General features: G+C 35.6%; 1 protein-coding gene and 1 pseudogene across 1 annotated transcript; both read right to left on the reverse strand.

The window, feature by feature from the left end:
• Positions 1–67: 67 nt before the first annotated feature.
• On the reverse strand, positions 68–15529 carry LOC145111548 (uncharacterized). Its single transcript, XM_079047812.1, has 6 exons — positions 15450–15529; positions 1363–1385; positions 916–1287; positions 544–800; positions 368–430; positions 68–273 (listed from the first exon to the last, which is right to left on the reverse strand). Exons 3-6 carry the CDS (start codon positions 969–971, stop codon positions 68–70), a joined length of 582 nt encoding a protein of 193 aa, XP_078903938.1. The 5' UTR covers positions 972–1287; positions 1363–1385; positions 15450–15529.
• Positions 11518–13095, reverse strand: LOC145111549 (uncharacterized; annotated as a pseudogene).
• Positions 15530–15734: the final 205 nt, after the last annotated feature.

Here is a 15734-nt window from a genome sequence, read left to right on the forward strand (position 1 = left end):
ATAGAATTATATATATATATATATATATATATATATATATATATATATATATATATATATATATAATTTATGACAAACCAAAAGCATGATCAAGTAATGAAGTTGAACCTGTTTCCTTTTCTAATTGGGGCTCTTCTAATTGTTCTTCAAAAAGTACATCATTCTCATTTCCCAAATCTTCATCGTTATCATCAACTTCAATCTCATTTTCAATATTTGCATATGTCAAATGGTCCATGTCTTCATAGTCATCATTTTGATCAACATCATCTTCTAATTAATGAGTAAATATAACACCAATAATAAATAGCAATTACAAAAAAATGTAACAAAAAAATGAAATATTCATTAAACTAAACAAAAGTACCTTCACATTGCACAATACGACCTTTATTGACATCATCTTTCAACCCAAATTGCTCCATATCAGCTGCAATAACATCAAAAATCATAGAAATGTAAACTAATATAACATGTAGTTTTATGAGGTGACTTTGTTATTTCTCATTAATTAAATAAACATTTAGATTGACAAGAGACTACCTTGAGATATCTCATCATCCTCATCCTCATCAACAAGAGCCAATTGTCTCTTTGGTCCGCTTCTGATACAATTATGATTTTCTGCATTTTGTTTGAATACCTCCCTTCCCCTTTGCGGTCCTTTATTCCTCAAGATTAAGTCACCCATACTAGTCTTTGATCTAGATTGTTTTTCTTTTGCTGCATTCGAAGCTAATGGATACTTATTCAAGACATTTGGAGCAATCACCCGACGTTGCCTTGTTAAATTAGCAAGTCTATTCATGGACATTGGTGCAATATATTGTGGACGATGTTGCTGTAACAAATTTACTTTTCATTATTGAAGATCAGCATCAAATAAAACAATTAAAGATTTGCTATTCTAATTACCTTTTTGGATACTTCAACACTTCTAGCAACTTCGTGGTAATCTCCATCATTATCATCACCCAAATCAGGAATATAGTCTGAATCTCTAGCACTGGTAGACATTGGTTTCACTTGTTTTTTCTTTGGTTTTTGACTTTCTACCAAACTTGTCAAAGAATTTGCAATGCTTTTAACTCCTAAATCTTTTAGTCTGGCTTGGTTTTCTTGAATCCTCAAATGTCTAATCTTCTCATAATCATTCATTTCTTTTTGTGCACTTTGATCTTGCTTGTTTTGTTTTCCCATTACCGGCTTGCTCAAAAGTGAAATTATCAATTAAAGTTCAAAATACATAATACTAGCATTGTAGTATCACTTACATGTAATTTTTTCCTACAATCATAAAATTAAATAAAAAAAAGAAACAAGAACCTGAAAAATAAGGCACAATGCAACTCCGGTACTTACGATTAAACTGAATCGAAAGGAACCTACAAAACAACCACACATGCACCTCTTGCTCAGAATCTAAAAATAAAATAAAAAATAAAAAACATGAAAATTATTCCACCAAGATAAACATCACATAATAAAATAAAATCTATCAAATATAGAAAAAATCTTTGTTTTTCAGTTACCTTCAAAACTAAACTTTCATAAAGTATTGACTTATTATCACTTGCTTATTATTCAATGCATAAAATGACATGAAATAATTTAGGTAAACACAAAAAGTTTTAAGCATTAAAGTAACTTATTTCAAAAATATAAAAAAAGTAAATATTAATATTATTGTTAGTGTCTCAATTTGTATTTGCATCAACTACAAGAGGAGGCATATCGTTTCTTGACAACTGAATCTCATGTTCACTAACTTGTGCAAAAGAATTGAACCTATCTTCATTAGGCTCGGACCAATACGAGTCACCAATAGTTTCACTGCTTTCATCTTCGAGGTCATAGATATCTCTAGGAACCCTATTGAGAACATAATGCAAAAAATCTTCTATAGGGTCTGCAACATAGAACACCTGGTTTACTTGGGAAGGCATGACAAAAGGATCGTCTGAAGAGCAAAACTTGTTGAAATTAACACATGTTAATCCATAATCATCTTTCTCTACTTGGTACCACTCACAACGATACAAAACAACTTTGAGCTGCGACCAATAGTCGAGTTCAAGTATATCCAAAATTCTACCATAGTAGTCAACATCCCCCACAGCTGGATTTTTGTCTCTAGAACTTGCAAAGCTAGGAGTTAAAACTGTAATAGAAACACCACTATTCTGAGTATGGCATTTAGCATCTCGTGATTTGGTATGAAACCTATATCCATTGACATAATACCCGTGATATCTCTTTGAAGTAGGACTAGGACCTTTAGCAAGCCAAAAAATATGATCCGGAACATTATTACTTTTAACTTTCTCTTTTAACCGGTCGGCAAACTCATGACTATGGTTTTGGGCGCGTGCCCATCGACTTTTTCGTGGTTGAGTGTTAATATAAACTTTATGCTCACTGCATCATTACGTAGACAAATGAAAATTAAATGTGAATTAAGTTATATAATACATTTAATTTGAAGAAATGTTAGCTATAAATTGGTTACTTACTTGATATATTCATCAACTTGTGCACAATCAGAATTGAATAAAGCATAACGATGTGCTTGTTCCCTTAAAATAAGATCTAAAGTTATAAGCTTTCCTTTTCTTCGCTTTTTACCTCCAATAGGATGACCCTTATTGACAAATATTGGTCCACCAGACTCATGTTCTTCATCCATATCATCGACATCTTTTGAACCCCTATTAAGTCTTGTTTTTACTCCATCATGCATATAGCGTGAGCAAAAAGTCAAGCATTCTTCAATCAAATATCCTTATGCTATGGAACCCTCTGGACGACTCTTGTTTCGCACATATGACTTCAACTTGCACAGGTATCTTTCCATAAAATACATCCATCTATATTGAACAGGTCCTCCAAGTCTAACTTCATTTACTAAGTGGATAGGTAAGTGCACCATTATGTCAAAAAAACGTTGGCACAAATATTTTCTCAAATTCACACAATATTTGAGTTATTTCTGTTGGATTAGGTGTCTAAGCCCATAACTATAATTGGTATGTACTTGAATTGATAGCAGCACAGTCCTTTTGGGTTGCCCTCAACCTAGCAACTGGACAAGGAAATTATGAAAGGAGAGATATTAATTTATAAGATTAATAAATTAATATATATATATATATATATATATATATATATATATATATATATATATAAATGATTTATTAATATGTTAATGGATTAATATATTAATTAGAAATCATTATGTTTAATTAATTGTTAGCCAGAAATTAATCAGAATTGATTTTGGGGTTAAAAGAATTAATTATAAGGTGCAGGGACTAGTTTGCAATTATCTAATAGTTGAGTGGAAGGCTCTAGAACCCCCTTGGAAGAGGGTGGACGAAATTTTTAGGGGAAACCCTAATAATTTCGTCCATAGGGGCTTGGATAAGGCCCTTGGGTTTGCTTAGGCCCTAAGCAAAGGATAACTAGGGTTTCCCTTAAACCCTAAATCCCTCAACTATATAAGGAGCCTCCTGGTTCATGTTTTTGGTCACTCTTTATTTTGAAGAAACCCTAAGGCCGAGATTTGCATACTCCCTCTCCCCTCTCTCTTCTACTTTCCTTCTTGCTAGTTTGGGTGTGATTCCATTAGAGGCATTACACTTGTGGTGCTAAAGCTTCCAAGAAGATCAAGATCAAGATCAAGATCAAGGGAATATCAATTGTTTGCTATAACAATTGAAAGGTATGTAAACCCTAAACCCTAGTTTGTTAATTTCGAAATTAGCCTCTCTCCTCTAGGGTTCTTGTTTTGCAATTCAAAGTTGTATGTTCAATAGTTAAAACATAGATCCAAAGTAGGTTGCATGTGAACTTAGGAATTGTTTTCTAGTTTATTTGTTGTACCTAAAACCCATCAGTGGTATCAGAGCAATTGTTGTTTTAAATTGAATTGCTACAATTGTTGAATTGCAAATTAGGGTTTATAGCTATTAAACCCTAAAGGCCAAAATTTTCGATTTCTAGGGTTTTGGATCAAAGGGTTTTTTCGAAAACCCTAGCCTCCAAAGAACCCTAATCGAAATTAGGGTTAGGGTTTTGAAAACCCTAGCCTCCTCCCTTATGAATTTCGAAATATGCTAAGAGGATAACTAGGGTTTCTTGTTTTTGGATAATTGTTACTTAATTAGATTAATTGGATAATTATCCTTACCCTATTTTTCGAAATTAGAGGGATAAGGATTAGGATTAAATTAATTGATTAATTTAATTAGATAATCCTTACAAGATTTAATAATTTGATTAATAGTTAATTAATAGATAAATATTAAATCTAGTTAATTGGTTTATTTAAATTTGAAATTAATAGCTTAAATTTCGAAATTTATATAAACCCTTGAAGTTTTAAAAAGTTTTAAAACACACCTTATATATATTATAATTAAAGGTTTAATATTATATGTATAAGAATATGGTCAGTCAAATCGCTAGTATGCCTCATTCACGAAGCTAATCTATAAGGGGGGTATAAGGAAACTGCCTATAAAATGGTAGTTGAATGGGTGTCCACTCTCACTCACCGCTTCCTTGATTAGTGGAGGGTCGTTAGCAGAATGGATTTGATAGGACAACTACTTCTCATTAAAAGTATAATGATATTAAAAGTACTAGAACATTGTTTTCAAAATCCCAACTCTAGTTACTTTAGGAAAAATGTGAAAAGTATGCTAATCCATGAAATTGCACATTATGCTTTATTGGTCGTTAGTGGAGCGTGTGTGGTTAACCAGCACACTAAAAGGCACCAATAAAGAGTAGTAATGGGTATCTCATAATTTTCATTTTGATGGAGCGTGTGTGGTTTACCAGCACATCAATAGTTAATGATAAAGACAATGAGGTTACCAAGCACATTTGCATGGTTATTCACATCTTGTTTGTGATCCTCGGCATCCCAGTCACAAATAGAAGAGCATAATCTGAGATTAAAACATGCCATTGAATAGTTTCAATGTATCTCAAAAGAATTAGGAATTTCACTTCGTTTGTTTCGTCTAATGGTGGAATTGGTGAATCGTCATTCGCCTACCTTTATGAAATTTGCACTTGGATCTCGGCATCCCATTTCTGAGTTGTGAATCTTCATAGTTGGATCCTAACCTTGATATTATATCTTTGGGTTATTCTATTAAGGTATCTTGAAATCTAACTAAAACTTTCTTTCTTTTCAGATGTCTACTCCTGGAAACACTTCTACTTCATCCTCCTCCAACCAGAACTTCTCCTTGCTCAATATATGCTCCAAAGTCGTTATGGATGGCTCAAACTATAACGATTGGATGCGCAACATCAAGATGGCTCTTCGTTTCGAGAACAAAGAATATGTTCTTGAAAAGGAGCTCAAAGAGCTTGATGAGAATGAAGCTACTCCTGAAGATCTTGCTGCCTACAAGAAACATTACGATGATGCTACCAAAGTGGCATGCATCATGGTGGCAACTATGTCCCCAGAACTGCAGAGGTACTATGAGGACTACTGGCCTTTCGAGATGAACAAGGACCTTATGGAAAAGTACCATAAGCGAGCTCGTCAAGAAAAGTTCGAAGTAGTCAAGTCACTCATGGCTTGCAAGATGAAAGATGGGGAGTCGGTTGTGTCACATGTGCAAAGAATGCAACGCTACATAGAGCGTTTGGTCAAGCTCAATATTCACTTTGATGAGGAATTGGCCATTGACATGGTCTTGAACTCACTTCCTGAATGTTATGGTCAGTTTATTCTAACTTACCATTTGAACAATACTGAGCAGACCTTGGCCCAATTGCACAACTTGTTGCAGACAGCTGAGGCAGGGATGAAGGGTAAAAGTATACCCTCCACACCTGCTAGTGCCCTTGTTTTGGCTATTGGACAGGGAAAGGGGAAAAAGAGGAAAGGTCCTCCCAAGCAAAACTGGAAGAGCAAGGCTCAAGCTGGGTCATCTAGTAATGGCCCAAAGGCTAAGCCCAATGGTTCCACTCCCCATGTTTCTGATCCAAAAGAGGCAGTTTGCTTTTACTGCAACCAAAAAGGGCATTGGAAGAGATCTTGCCCACAATATCTGCAAGATATCAAGGATGGCAAAGTGAAGCCATCTTCGGCAGGTATTTACACTATTTCTGCTAATAACTCATTATCTTCTCGTTCATGGGTCCTTGACACAGGATGTGGTTTTCATATCTGTTCTGATTTGCAGGGTCTAAAGGAAAGTGAGGAGATAGAGCGAGGAAGGATAAACCTGATCATGGGAAACAGAAAGTCTTCACCAGTAACCAAGATCGGAGTTTATCAGCTTCTGCTTAGTAATGATGTTAGATTAGATTTAATAAATTGTTGCTATTCGTCTGAGATGACGAGAAACATTATTTCATTTCATGCATTGTTCAGACAAGGTTTTACATATTCTTTTAATGATTTGAATAGTTCAATTTCTGTTTATAAGAATAGTGTTTTTATGTTTGAAGCTTTGCCTTGTAATGGTGTGTATGAAACAGTGACTTGTGTTGATAGCTTAGGAAATAGTGTACTTAATATTGACTTGTCTAATAGTGTAGACAAGGCATGCTTGTGGCATTGTCGTCTTGGACACATTAACAAGAAACGCATAGCCCAACTCCAAAAGGATGGAGTGTTGGAATCATTTGACCTAAAGTCAGATGATATGTGTGAATCTTGTCTTTTGGGAAAGATGACAAAATCACCATTCACAGGGTCTTGTGAAAGAGGTGAAGGTCTGTTGGATCTCATACACACAGATGTGTGTGGGCCCTTCAGATCAACTACAAGAGATGCTAATCGATTCTATGTGACTTTCACTGACGATTATAGCAGATATGGATATATCTACTTGATCAAGCATAAGTCAGAAACTTTTGAAAAGTTCAAAGAGTTTAAACATGAAGTCGAAAATCAATTGGGCAGAAAGATAAAGATACTTAGATCCGATAGAGGCGGGGAGTATCTTAGTATCGAGTTTAACGACTATCTGAAAGAATGTGGGATAGTCTCACAATTGACTCCTCCTAGGACACCACAGTTAAATGGTGTAGCTGAGAGGCGTAATCGAACCTTGTTAGACATGGTTCGTTCTATGATGAGTTGGGCTTCGCTTCCTATTCACTTCTGGGGGTATGCCTTAGAGACAGCCGCCCACATCCTCAATCTTGTCCCTACAAAGAAGGTTGCCAAAACACCTCACGAAATGTGGACAGGGAAAGTTCCCTCGTTAGCACATATTAAAGTCTGGGGTTGTGAAGCTTTCGTAAGACGAGAGACTCACGACAAGCTAGCAGCTAGAAGTGAGAAATGTGTTTTCATTGGTTACCCAAAGCAGGCTTTTGGATATTTGTTCTACAGGCCTAGTGAAAACGTGGTCTTTGTAGCACGAAGAGGAGTCTTTCTTGAAAGAGAGCTCATATTCAAAGAGGACAGTGGGAGCACTATTGACCTTGAAGAAATTCAAGATTCAGCCAATGAAGGAACCTTAGATGACACTAGCACTCAACCAGAGGAAACAGTTCGTGTTGAACCAATCGATAACTCATTACCTCTTAGAAGATCCACTAGGGTGAGTGTGCCACCTGAGTTGTATGGTTTCCATATTACTTCAGATGGTGACACATTCATAAGTGACAGAACACTGGTAAACTTAGATGAACCAGTCACTTATAAGGAAGCAATGGAAGGTCCAGAGGCTTCCAAGTGGAAAGAGGCAATGGACAGCGAGATTAAGTCCATGTATGACAACCAAGTTTGGAATTTGGTTGATAGTGCACCAGATCGTAAGACAGTTGGGTGCAAATGGATCTTCAAGAAGAAGACAGACATGGATGGAAATGTGCACACATTCAAGGCTCGACTGGTTGCAAAAGGTTTCACTCAAACCCCAGGGGTTGACTATGATGAAACCTTCTCGCCAGTGGCTAAGATTAAATCTATTAGAATATTGCTCGCCATAGCTGCCTTTCATGATTATGAAATCTGGCAGATGGATGTCAAAACTGCTTTCCTTAATGGGAAGTTGGCTGAAGATGTTTACATGAGTCAGCCAGAGGGTTTTGTTGATGCAAAGTTCCCTAATAGAGTATGCAAGCTTGAGAAATCCATTTATGGATTGAAACAAGCATCTCGCAGTTGGAATCTTTGCTTCCATGAGAAAGTCAAAGAATTTGGTTTCTCTAGAAGTGAAGATGAGTTCTGTGTGTATATCAAAGCTAGTGGGAGTATAGTAACTTTTCTGGTGTTGTATGTCGATGACATATTACTCATTGGTAACGACGTTCCAACCTTGAAAGAAGTTAAGTCTTGGCTTGGAAAGTGTTTTGCCATGAAAGACCTTGGAGAAGCTGCCTATATTCTTGGGATTAGAATATTGAGAGATAGAAAGAAGAGACTAATTGGACTTAGTCAGAGCACATACTTGGATAAGGTACTAAAGAGGTTTAGTATGGAAAATTCCAAGAAGGGAGAGCTACCTATCCAGAGCAATACCAAATTGAGTAAGACTCAATGCCCGAGTACAGATGTTGAAATAGATGACATGAGTCGTGTACCTTATGCTTCCGCTGTCGGATCGATCATGTACGCTATGACATGTACTCGCCCTGATGTGGCATTTGCTTTGAGCATGGTTAGTCGCTATCAGGGAAACCCAGGTAGAGCTCATTGGATAGCAGTTAAGAATATACTCAAGTATTTGCGAAGGACAAAGGACTGGGTTCTTGTGCTTGGTGGCAGTGATACTTTGAGAGTAGATGGTTACAGTGATGCCAGCTTTCAGACGGATAGAGATAACTTCCGTTCTCAGTCAGGCTGGGTATTTTTACTGAATGGAGGAGCAGTTACTTGGAAGAGTTCCAAGCAAAATACGGTGGCTGATTCTACTTGTGAATCAGAGTACATTGCAGCAAGTGAAGCGTCGAAAGAAGCAGCTTGGTTGAGGAACTTCATCGGGGATCTCGGAGTTGTTCCAACCATCCAGGAGCCTATGGAACTGTTCTGCGATAATGAAGGAGCGGTTGCCTTGACAAAGGAACCGAGAGATCATGGTAAGACCAGACATATCGACAGAAAGTACCATTTCATCAGACATAGAGTTGAAGAAGGCCATCTTATAGTAAAGAGGGTGTCATCTGAAGATAACCCAGCAGATCCCCTCACAAAGGGTCTGAGTAGGGCTAAGCATATTCAGCATGCTCGGAGCATAGGACTGAAAGATGATATTAGTTTTAGTAGTTAGATTAGTTTTTGAAACTTGTAACAAAGTAAATGTAATTGACTTTTGGTGATTAAATAATAAAGTATTATTTATAAGTTTGGCTACTACCTTTTGTCAATTGTTTATTATTGTGTTTCATTTTTGCATGTTTTACTTCCTGAATAATGAGATTATTCAAACTCCACAGTCGCTCGTACTCTTGGAAGTAAGTAGTGAATTAAGACTGTCATGAATTGGATTGCAGATTGTCTAAGGATAGACATGGCAATAGAATTGCTGCAATGTTCATGAGTACTCAGAAATTGAGATTTGAGTATTGGATAAACCCACGCTCAGAGTATTACTTCATGGAATTCATCACGAGTAATAATGAGACGATAATATCTTATAATCTTGAAACGAAGATATATGAGTTGTAATTTACAAGTCGGTTGTGCATTGGTGATACGAAAACGCATCAGTAACTTGGTGTTATAAAACGTATTGTCATGCATAATTTGATGAGTAAAAGATACAAGCATATGAGTCAACGTTTATTCGTTCCTTTTGCCCTAACAGGAAAAGCGATATATGTGGGCCCCTCGATGATTTGGTGTTGACTTATGTGCTGGGCCCAGCCAGGACTAAATTGATGTGTTCGATTAGAAGTCCTACATCATCACAAATCAGGAATCGGGAAACATAGATTCTGGACAAAGAGATTGATTACATTCCATGTCTTATGTCTAGGGATATCCAGCAGAACGAAGGATTATATGATCACTTATCTTAGGACACGTAACTGACTGGGTCAGAGTTCGGCAGCAGCTTTTGGAAGCTACAATTTGCTGGTCAAATTTAGAAGGCATACTAGCAATTATAGTTACAGACTTATCCAAGTGGGAGACTGTTGGATTAGGTGTCTAAGCCCATAACTATAATTGGTATGTACTTGAATTGATAGCAGCACAGTCCTTTTGGGTTGCCCTCAACCTAGCAACTGGACAAGGAAATTATGAAAGGAGAGATATTAATTTATAAGATTAATAAATTAATATATATATATATGATTTATTAATATGTTAATGGATTAATATATTAATTAGAAATCATTATGTTTAATTAATTGTTAGCCAGAAATTAATCAGAATTGATTTTGGGGTTAAAAGAATTAATTATAAGGTGCAGGGACTAGTTTGCAATTATCTAATAGTTGAGTGGAAGGCTCTAGAACCCCCTTGGAAGAGGGTGGACGAAATTTTTAGGGGAAACCCTAATAATTTCGTCCATAGGGGCTTGGATAAGGCCCTTGGGTTTGCTTAGGCCCTAAGCAAAGGATAACTAGGGTTTCCCTTAAACCCTAAATCCCTCAACTATATAAGGAGCCTCCTGGTTCATGTTTTTGGTCACTCTTTATTTTGAAGAAACCCTAAGGCCGAGATTTGCATACTCCCTCTCCCCTCTCTCTTCTACTTTCCTTCTTGCTAGTTTGGGTGTGATTCCATTAGAGGCATTACACTTGTGGTGCTAAAGCTTCCAAGAAGATCAAGATCAAGATCAAGGGAATATCAATTGTTTGCTATAACAATTGAAAGGTATGTAAACCCTAAACCCTAGTTTGTTAATTTCGAAATTAGCCTCTCTCCTCTAGGGTTCTTGTTTTGCAATTCAAAGTTGTATGTTCAATAGTTAAAACATAGATCTAAAGTAGGTTGCATGTGAACTTAGGAATTGTTTTCTAGTTTATTTGTTGTACCTAAAACCCATCAATTTCTAATTGTAATCTATCAAGTTCCTCGGGCCTAATTACCTTGCTACACAAACTACGAAAAAAACCACCCAGCCTAATCAATGGGATTGCAACATGCTTTGGTAATGATTTTCTCACTGCAACTTGAAGCAAGTAATGCAAAAAGATATAAGCATCATGACTCTTGTAACCCGAAAATTTCTTTTCTGAAGAATTAACACATCCGGAAATATTAGATGCACATCCATGCGGCAACTTTGCTTCCTTCAAAACACGACAAAAAATTTCTTTCTCCTTTGATGACATTGAAAAACATGCATTGTGGAATATAACATTCTTACCGTCTTCAGAAAGTTCTGGTTGAAGTCCTTCTTTAATGCCCAACTCCAAAAGGTCAAATCGAGCTTTTACATGATCCTTCTACTTTCCACTAATATCCAACACAGTCCCTACCACATTATCAGTTATATTTTTTTCGATATGCATCGGATCAAGATTATGTCGACATTCAATAAATTTCCAATAGGGCAATTCAAAAAATATTGACCTCTTTTTTCATGGGCAATTGCTATCATTTTTTTTCTTTTGTTTCTTCCCAAAGATATTTTGAAAGCTAGACAACTCTCTCAAAGTTGCATCTCCTGATAGGGGTTTTGGAGAAGGTCTCTTTTCAGTTTTACCATTGAAAGCACTCTTATTACGTCGCCATGGATGTTGAGCATCTAAAAACTTGCGATGATCCATATAGCATGTCTTCTTACTATGCTTCAGTTGGAGTGAACTGGTTTCATGATTACAACATGGACATGCAAATTTTCCTTTAGTTTTCCACCCTGACAACATGGAATAAGCTGGAAAATCACTAATTGTCCATGTTAAGGCTGCATACATTCTAAAGCTTTCATCTTTATATTTATCATATGTCTCTAGCCCATCAACCCATAATTCTTTCAGATCCTCAATTAAAGGTTGTAAATAAACATCAATGTTATTACCTGGTGAGTCGGGTCCAGGAATTAACAAAGACAACATAAAGTATTCGGGTTTCAGTGACATCCATGGAGGCAAATTATAGTTAACTAATACCACATGCCAAGTGCTATGAGCAATGCTCATTGTTCGAAATGGATTAAATCCATAACTTGACAACCCTAACCTTACATTTCTAGTTTCTTTTGCAAATTGAGGATACAAAGAATCAAATTTCTTCCAACTTTCCCCATCTGCAGGATGTCGTAAGTTTCCATCATTAGGACATCCTTTGTCATGCCATGTCATATATTTAGCTGTTTCAGAGCACATGAAAAGTCTTTGGAGCCTTGGTTTTAAAGGAAAATGCCACACAACCTTAGCAGGAACATTTGAAGATTTTTTGGAATGCTCATTGACATGCTTACTCGCTTGTTTCTCATCAAATTGTTTCCACTTAGAGGTATGACAGATGTGGCAGGTATCATCTTGTTCATGATCCTTCCAGTATAGCATGCAATCATTCGGTCACGCAGAAATCTTTTTGTAGTCAAGCCCCAAATCCTTCACGATATTTTTAGCTTGTGTAAAACTAGTAGGAAATTTTGCCTCTGGAATCACCTCTTGAAAAAGTTGTAATAGATCATTAAATGCTACATTACTTAGCCCATGAAGCGTCTTGTAGAGAAAAAGTCGAATGATGAAAGATAGCTTTGTGAAATTTTTACAACCTGGGAACAACTCTTGTTTTCCTTCTTCCACTAGTTTATAGAACTTTTTGGCCTCTTCATTTAAGCCTTCTTGCACCGTACTTATTTCTTCTGCCACATCTCTAAACCTATCATGCAATAATTCATCAAAATTGTCATTCATACCAGCTCCATCATCGTCTATGACAGTATTAGACATAGATTGTGAAGAGTTTTCTCCATGAAAAACCCATACATAGTAGTTTTCTACAAACCCGTATCCTTTTAAATGATCGAATACTTTATCCCTTCGATACCAATAACGGTTCTTACACCGTTTGCAGGGACAACAAATTTGACCACCCTTTGCCACCTTAGCAAACGAGGTATTAATGAATTCAATGACACCAGATTCAAACTCAGGTAACCGTCTAGGTAAATACATCCAATCTCTAACATTCCTTATGTCTCTCATACCCTGAAGTTAATAGAAACATTAAACTATAGTAAAGAATAAAGATCTACTAGTTAGAAGCCAAATTGTTTTTGGGTAAGAAACATCAGAAGAACCTAGTCGGTTTCAAGTTTGGCTTTTGAAAGTTTTAAGATATTTATTATGGGTTAATTCAATAAATAGAAAGGTGTATTTCTTGTATCTTTATTAATGGAGTTTTGAAATTTTTGATAATTGTCAAGCAAAATAAAAAAAATATGGGAGTGTACAACTCCTAATGTAATGACACTGCTATGCATCAGGTTTAGCCATGGATTTTATTCGGGGGTATTTTGGTAAACTCGGTGAAATAAAAGGTTTGTATGTGCCGGTAAAAACTGGTCCGGTCAAACCAATAAAACCGGGAATTTTAAAAAATATATATATATTTTTTTTCATTTTTTATTATACTCAAATTAATAATAATGTAATTATGATATTATTCAATTTTTTGGGTTTTTGATACCGATTGGACAACTTGAACCATCGAACCAGTAAGACTACTGAAAAAGAATTATGCTCCGCTTAACAATATTACAATCATTTATTAATGATTCCTTTTATATTATTATTATTATTATATTCAAAATTAAACTATACAATTTTTTAGTAAATCGGTTAAAAACTACAAGCATTTGGTAAATATCTTTTGCAAATACTATTTTTAATTTTAAAATTCTAGAAACAAAATAGTAATGTATTCAAAGTGTTGACCAAGGGGATTTCTAGGAACAACATATAACAAGGGAAAAAGGAATAAAATCAAAAGAGGATGTGGTGATGTTCATCGAGGTATATTTGTAATATTATATCCTATTCATGTAAAATAAATTATTTTATTTGTTTGTTCTATAAGGTGCTTCTAAATTACTCTATTTTTGTTAAAGATATAAGCTAGACTTATCTGGTAACGATTCTTGTTAACAACAGTTACAAGATGGAAGTTAATGTGCTTATCTCTCCAAGAGTTTCACCGGTTCTGACAAAAAGTTATGATGGTTCTCCTGAACCGTTGTGATCATTAAGAAGTACCCATTACGGGGTATATATATGTGTAGTTATCTTATGTAAATGTTGTTGATATTTGATTAATAAAAATTCTATTTGTTTCCTGCACAATATCTCCTTCTATCTTCTTGTTTAGATATGCTTTCTCCAACAATTTCTATGTTCTGTAATATCATTTGTTGTTAAAAGCAATCCAATATCTCCTTCCATACTGTTAGTATCATTCTTGACCAAATTATTTTAACAAACCTCTGTTATGTTCTTCACCCAGATATCATTAAGTCCACATTTAGGTCAAGCTGCTGTATCTGCTGCCAAGGTAATGAAGGAGTCTATAATCTTGTTTTCTCCAAAAAAAAGGAGAAAAAGTAAGATATTTTGAATGGTTTAACTGATATGGAAGTTTGTATCTGTTTATATTAATGACATGTAGTAGCTAAAGCTAAAGAGTAATGAGGGATACTCTTGATTTTTTTTCAGGTTGAACATCTAGTGAGTGAGATGATTTTGGTCCAGATCTTGTAGAATGGCAAATCCGTGTTGCTAATGGAGAATCAATCCCGTTTGGTCAAGCACAGATTCCTAAATCAGGTCAATTTGTGCTTTCAGTATATTTTTCCTCATATATTTTGTTATAGATTCTTGCATGATCAGATGGAAATGGAATTTAAGATTCCATTCCATGGGTGTTTTGAAATTTGAATCCTTCATATATTCATGGAATTTATTTTCAACGAATTTTATTCAATTCCTTCCCTTTTTTTGTCAAGCCCCCAATATGTATGTATGCTTGCATTTACTTTGAGTCTATGTTTTCATATAACTTTATTGCAATTTGTAGGGAAAGCCTTTGAAGCTCGAATATATGCTGAGAATGTGGCAAGAGTATTTCTGCCAGCAACCGGAGTTCTTAATGTTATATTTCTGACATCAACTGGAATCCAAATTGAATAATTTTTATCATCCTATAAGAAATTCAAGATTGGGATTTAAGTACAACAGGGTTTATAATCGGTTGTTGGATAGGGTTGGAATGCAGTCATGTGAGCACGAGTGGAATGGCTGGAACGAAATCATGTAAATGGAACGGAATCATATGTGAATAGGGTGGAATCTGATACATGTACAGTTGTATAAGTGATCAAGTACAGTTGTATGGTGTATTAGATGGTTGTATGGCACACTGTCAACCATATTAGATTAACATGTATATGCATAGTAAAACATTAAACAAACAACTTTGAATCAATTAGCTACGCTCTGAAGCGAAAATCTATTTGTTATATTAAGTAGAAGAGTAATTTGAGAAAAAAGGTACAGGGTCATACCTGGTTTGGGTAGACGGACTTAAGCAAGAAGCTTTGATGAAATTGGCAATTAGATGAGGGTATTCCGCCTCTTGGCACCTGTGGAAGAATAACCGAGAGTAGTGAAAAGATTTAGCAAGTCAAATCATAGAGACGAAATAGCTTGGAATCGATTAGGTTAAATAAAGTTCTAGTTAGCTTTTGTCGCTTGCCTTGAATTTAGAACAGGTACGAAGATAACAAAGCCTTGGAGCCTTCAATGGTGTTAATTGAAACTTCGGAAACGAGATGAACAGTGCCAATGAA

This window comes from Lactuca virosa, chromosome 5 (genome assembly GCF_052849685.1).
Source record: "Lactuca virosa cultivar CGN04683 chromosome 5, Lactuca_virosa_CGN04683_v6, whole genome shotgun sequence".
Lineage (NCBI taxonomy): Eukaryota > Viridiplantae > Streptophyta > Magnoliopsida > Asterales > Asteraceae > Lactuca > Lactuca virosa.

Coding starts and splice junctions, on each gene's coding strand:
- LOC145111548 (XM_079047812.1), bottom strand. CDS start 971: ATGATAATGATGGAGATTACCACGAAGTTGCTAGAAGTGTTGAAGTAT. Junction 801..915: donor GTGTTGAAGTATCCAAAAAG/GTAATTAGAATA, acceptor GTCCATGAATAG/ACTTGCTAATTTAACAAGGC. Junction 274..367: donor TCGTATTGTGCAATGTGAAG/GTACTTTTGTTT, acceptor CTCATTAATTAG/AAGATGATGTTGATCAAAAT.